Raw genomic sequence first — 5,797 nt, 5'->3', positions numbered from 1 at the left:
CAAAAAAAAAAAAAAAAAAAAAAAATTTGGCCAAGTGCGGTGGCTCATGCCTATAATCCCAGCACTTTGGGAGGCCGAGGTGGGTGGATCACCTGAGGTCAGGAGTTCAAGACCAGCCTGGCCAACATGGTGAAACCCATCTCTACTAAAACAAAAATTAGCTGGGCGTGGTGGTGGGCACCTATAATCCTAGCTACTAGGGAGGCAGAAGCAGAAGAATCCCTTGAACCCGGGAGGCAGAGGTTGCAGTGAGCCAGGATTGCACCACTGCACTCCAACGTGGGCAACAGAGTGAGACTCCGTCTCAAAATAAAATAAAATAAAATAAAAATACAAACGCTGAGCTTGAGGGTCGAGGGTGCAGTGAGCTGTGATCGCACCACCACAGCCCAGCTTGGGTGACACAGTGAGACGCTGTCTCAAAAAAACTTACAGAAAAATGTAGAAAAAATTGTTCCCTTTCATTTTCCAGAGGGCAGAGGACTTTCGGCCCCTGCTTTTTGAGCATCGGGCAGAGTTTCAGACCTCAGGAAGGCCTCTCCAGTCTGCAGCTCCCCGCGGCCTCAGGCCGCACTCCCAGGATCCCCAGGGACTGGCCTAGGACTGTTAGGGGTGGCGGCAGTGCTTCTGGCTACGGGGAGGGAGGCAGGGCAGTGGGGCAGGCGTGGGGTCTGCTGTGCCGGGCGTGTAGGGTGTGTGTCAGACTTTGGATCTGGCCTGCAGGGTCAGGCCGTGGTGTCTGGTGACGCCACATCGCTCTTTCTCCTGGCCTCCTGCTGGGCCCTCCCCTGGGTCGGCATCCCTGGGGCCACTCCTGCCATGGCCCGCTGCTGTGGGGCCTGAGCTCCAGGCAGCTCCTGTCTGCTGCTGCAAGCAGGCCCCCAAGGTGCATGGTGAGGAGACGCTCAGGCTAGAGATGAGCGAGAGAGCAGTGGGAGAGCAGACTGTGGGAAGGCAGATGGGGTCCACACACGGAGCCCTCCCCACCACATGCATGCACAGGTGACCCCTGCTCTGCTCCGACAGAGGGCCCTGGGACTGGGGAAGGTCAGCCACAGCAGCCCTGGCATTGACTGAAGAGCTGCTGCCTGCCCGGCTCGCTGTCCTGGTGGCCGCTGAATTCTCCCAACGCCCCAGGAGAGCAGGTACTGTGGTCCCATGACCGCTCCTCCATATGGATGAAGGGGTGGTGCACAGGCCGGTGGAGCCTGGGAGAGCCAGGTTCAGTCTGTGTCTCCCCCGCAGCATGTGGCCAGCACGGGGCTGAGGTCCTGTACAGCTGCCAGGGCCTGACTCTCTCAATCAGTAAACCAGTAGTCTACGGGCCAACGGCTTCAGACACAGAGGAACAAGCGCAGGTGCCGCTCCCTCAGTCACTAAGCAACGGGCCAGGCACTGGCGGCTTAGGACAGAGAGGCGACAAGGGTAGACCCCACCTGGAAGGCTGACCAGCGGCTGGGCTGTGGCCAGCCTAGGAGAGTGCAGCCCAGCTCGAGGGAGGCACCACTTCTGCCCCTCAGAGCACTGAGCAGAGCCCCCCGTGGCATCACCCACGCTGGGTACAGCAGGAGGAGCTTCCGACCACGTCTGGCACCTCGGCGTGTCCCGAGAGCTGTCTGGGCACAGGTCGCAGGGCTGCCCGGGCCAGACAGGGCATCTGTGTTTCTCAGTGTGACCTCAGGGGCTCTGGTGGCTTTGACCGAGGCCCTGGGGGACAGAATGCAGCTTCCTGCTCCTCACTTTTCCTAAGAAAGAGGCTGCCTCCCAGGACTGGGATTGCACCAGTCACAGACCCGTGGCCTCCATGCTCCGGGGGCTGCTGTCCCGGCTGCTTCGGGGTGGGCTCCGTCTTGCACACAGCGAGCGGCTTCATCACCTTCCTTTTCAATTGGAGCTGAGTGTTGGCAACACCCAGATAACTGGGGCACACAGGTCTTTTGTGTTGGATTTTCTGGACACTTGCCTCGATTTTCCATTCAACTTAGCCTTTGTGCAGGAAGGAACGGCCCATTGTCTCCCCTGAGCCCGTTCCCTTTGAAGGTACCTGTCCCACAATAGTGGAGCCTCCTCACTGAGCATGTGTGGCTGTGACTTTAGGAGGGTTCTGGGTGGAGAATTCTGAAAGGGCTTTGCTTAGGCTTAACCTTTGGGTCTTTGGGCTCCTGACGCAAGCATTTTACTTCCAGGCATTGGTGGTCTGGCCTCAGGAGGTCAAAGCTGCAGTGAGCCGTGCGCGAGCCACTGCACCATGCTGGGCAACAGAGTCAGACCCCATCTCTAACGGTCAAAAAAAAATTATTGTAAGGGTTTCAGGTCTCTGAGCCCATGAACCTGCCCAGGCCCTGCGGAGGTGAGGGTGGCCCTGGAGTGGCTGGGGGTTTGTGCTGAAGGGAAGGGAGGGTGGGGGCCCCGCTGAGGTCTCCTGCCACTGACCCCTGACCCTTGACCCCCTTCCACCTCAGCCCACCGAGAGAGGGCGGCACAGTGCAGACTGCGGGGTTGGTGACACTCCACTCAGAGTCTCCAACCACAGAAGGGCTGTGCCCTGCCTTCGCCCTCCTCACCCGTGTCCCAGGGCCAGGTTTGAACTTTAGGCCTTGTTCTTGCTTCATGGAAACCCTCCTGAACCGTAGGCCGTCTTCCTGACTCACCTGGGTTTTGCCACGACGGCTCCGAAAGGTGTCTCCCAGCAGGCACACCCCACTGGCGATGTTCTGGTCATGGGGACCTGGGTTCTCTTTCTCCTCTCTGGAGCCTGTGACGCTGTCCTTGCTAGTCAGTGACAACCACGGGCCCAAAGGGAGGGTGTGTCTCAGGAGGCCCAGCCCACCTCTGCCTGCACCTGCGGTCAGAGGGGCGCAGAGTCTGTGAAGGCATCTCCCGGAGTCAGGGCTGCAAAGGTCATGGCCACTCTGCAACCCACAGGGGCCCAGGCCAGACGCCAGGGATTGTGCAGGTGCAGCCGGGAGCCCGCCGGCCACAGCTGCATCCATGCCCTTCTCCGAGAGGGTGATGGTGGGGAGAGGCCTGGCTGTCTGCAGGCAGATTGCTTGGGCTTTTCACAGAAATCCACTGTGAGAGCCTTGGTCTCTCTGCTCCAGCTGGACGCCCTGAGCGTCTCCGGGCACAGTCCACCCCCATCCACTCCGCCAGGGGCAGCTCAGGGCCCTCGCCTTGCGAGGCTGAGCGCCGGGAAGGTAGCATCACACAGTTCGCTCGGCTCCACAAAACAACCGTGTTGCTTGCGGAGACTTTTTGTTTTTTTGCTTCTTATGAAGAGGAAAGTTTTCTTTCTTCCTGAACCAAAAGGTTTTAGATGGAGCACAAGATTCATGCCATATTTACAAGAACAATTGATTTTTCTGCCAGGCAAAGCAGCCAGTCTGTCTCAGAGGCTGTGCTATGGAGTGGGGAGGACCCTTGCTCAGAACAGCCCATGCCTTCCCCAGGCCCCTGCCCGTCCACCCGCCCTGTCTGAGTACCTCTTCCACGCCCGGGACGACCTGGTCCTGAGCCTGGCCAGGCCCCCCACCATCTGCCATCCATAGGCCTGGTGACAGAGAAAGCAGTGTCCTTGAACAGCAGCCCGGCTTTGGGGTGGTCAGCCCTCTCTGTAGGATCCTGTGTGGCTCAAGGGGTCTGCCAGGCCTCCAGTGGGCAAGAGGGGCCCTGAGCCGTGGATCCATTCTGGGCAGAGGCAGCCGCCACCACCACCTGCCTCGAATGCTCAGCCCTAGGCTCTCGGCCCCGTAGCTCTGCAGCCACAGACGGTGCCTTTCCCAGGCTGAGAGAAGGGGGGTCCAGCCGCTCAGGACCTCACAGGGTGGCCCTGATGAGCACCTTCCCTTGCAGCCACACCCACTCGCCCGGGTCTATGGCCACGGCCGGAGAGTGGTCCTGTGTGCGCTGCACCTTCCTGAACCCGGCCGGCCAGCGCCAGTGCTCCATCTGCGAGGCCCCCCGGCACAAGCCTGACCTCAACCACATCCTGCGGCTCAGTGTGGAGGAGCAGAAATGGCCCTGCGCCCGCTGCACCTTCCGCAACTTCCTGGGCAAGGAGGCCTGCGAGGTGTGCGGCTTCACCCCAGAGCCTGCACCTGGAGCTGCCCTCCTGCCAGTCCTCAACGGAGTCCTCCCCAAGCCCCCCGCCATCCTTGGGGAGCCCAAGGGCAGCTGCCAGGAGGAAGCAGGTCCAGTGAGGACTGCGGAGCTGGTGGCCACGGAGCCCGCCAGGGGGCAACATGAGGACAAGGACGAGGAGGAGCAGGAGGAACAGGAGGAGGAGGAGGGGGCGGCGGAGCCCAGAGGGGGCTGGGCCTGCCCGCGTTGCACGCTGCACAACACGTCTGTGGCCAGCTCCTGCTCTGTCTGCGGGGGCCCACGCAGGCTCTCGCTGCCACGGATCCCTCCTGAAGCCCTGGTGGTCCCGGAAGTGGTGGCCCCGGCCGGCTTCCACGTCGTGCCTGCCGCACCTCCACCTGGCCTTCCTGGGGAAGGTGCCGAGGCCAACCCCCCAGCCACCAGCCAGGGTCCAGCTGCTGAGCCAGAGCCGCCCAGGGTCCCGCCCTTCAGCCCTTTCTCGTCCACCCTGCAGAACAACCCCGTGCCACGCAGCCGACGCGAGGTTCCCCCCCAGCTGCAGCCGCCGGTGCCTGAGGCTGCCCAGCCATCACCCTCTGCCAGCTGCAGGGGACCCCCCCAGGGCTCGGGCTGGGCTGCGGCCGCCCGCCTAGCAGAGTTGCTGTCAGGCAAGCGGCTGAGTGTGCTGGAGGAAGAGGCCATGGAGGGCGGCTCCAGCCGCGTAGAGGCCGGCAGCTCCACCTCGGGCAGCGACGTCATCGACCTGACCGGAGACAGCGTGCGTTACACGCCCGCCAGCCCCTCCAGCCCTGACTTCACCACCTGGTCGTGTGCCAAGTGCACGCTCAGGAACCCCACGGCGGCCCCCAGGTGCTCGGCCTGTGGCTGCTCCAAACTGCACGGCTTCCAAGAGCACGGCGAGCCCCCCACCCACTGCCCTGACTGCGGGGCGGACAAGCCGGGCCCCTGTGGCAGAGGCTGCGGACGGGTCTGCACGACCCAGAAGGCCACCCGCGTGCAGCCCGAGCGCCCGGGCCAGTGGGCCTGCCCTGCCTGTACACTGCTCAACGCACCACGGGCCAAGCACTGCGCTGCCTGCCACACGCCTCAGCTCCTGGTGACCCAGCGGCGGGGGGCCGCGCCCCTGAGGCGCAGGGAGAGCATGCACGTGGAGCAGCGGCGGCAGACAGATGAGGGCGAGGCCAAGGCGCTCTGGGAGAACATTGTGGCCTTCTGCCGGGAGGTGAGGCACCCCTCACCCTCTCCCTGCTCCTGAGCCTCCTGCTCTGCCCTCCCCTTCCTAGGCTTTGGGCTCTGGCCATGGGCTGGGGAGCAGCCCGCAAGGCCTAAGACGTGATGGGGTGGGCAGCACCCTCCACCCCGAGGCTCCAAGCTCCCGACGGCCCTGGGGTCCAGCTTGGCCTCCTGACCCTTGGTCCTTGCTCATGACCAAGATGCACGACCTTCACCCCCCTCAGCCCTCCTCCTTGGCCAGGAGGGCGCCAGAGCCCTGTCTGATGTTCGGGCCGCAGGGAGGCGAGGGCTTCCCAGGGGCAGCGTGGAGACCCCGCCGAAGTCTGAGGTCGGGATGTGAAGTGTGAGGTTGGGATGTGAAGTGTGAGGTCGGGATGTGAAGTGTGAGGTCGGAATGTGCCCGTACTCTGCCCTCAGGGGCAGCATGGAGACCCCACTGAAGTGTTAGGTTGGGATGTGAAGT

At 62.8% G+C, this 5,797-nt stretch overlaps 1 protein-coding gene across 1 annotated transcript in view; it reads left to right on the top strand.

The window, feature by feature from the left end:
• Nucleotides 1-5,323, top strand: part of CAPN15 (calpain 15) — a gene marked incomplete at its 3' end in the record, with an annotated part of 10,423 nt that extends 5,100 nt beyond the window's left edge. The window contains exon 2 of the mRNA XM_026447538.1: nucleotides 3,853-5,323. Coding sequence (XP_026303323.1) covers nucleotides 3,853-5,323 — 1,471 coding nt within the window. The remainder of the gene's footprint in view (nucleotides 1-3,852) is intronic.
• Between the last annotated feature and the right edge of the window lie 474 nt (nucleotides 5,324-5,797).

The sequence above is a fragment of the Piliocolobus tephrosceles genome, chromosome 17 (assembly GCF_002776525.5).
Source record: "Piliocolobus tephrosceles isolate RC106 chromosome 17, ASM277652v3, whole genome shotgun sequence".
Classification (NCBI taxonomy): domain Eukaryota; kingdom Metazoa; phylum Chordata; class Mammalia; order Primates; family Cercopithecidae; genus Piliocolobus; species Piliocolobus tephrosceles.
Note: the sequence above shows the minus strand (reverse complement) of the source record. Positions and strands in the feature narration are given on the sequence as shown.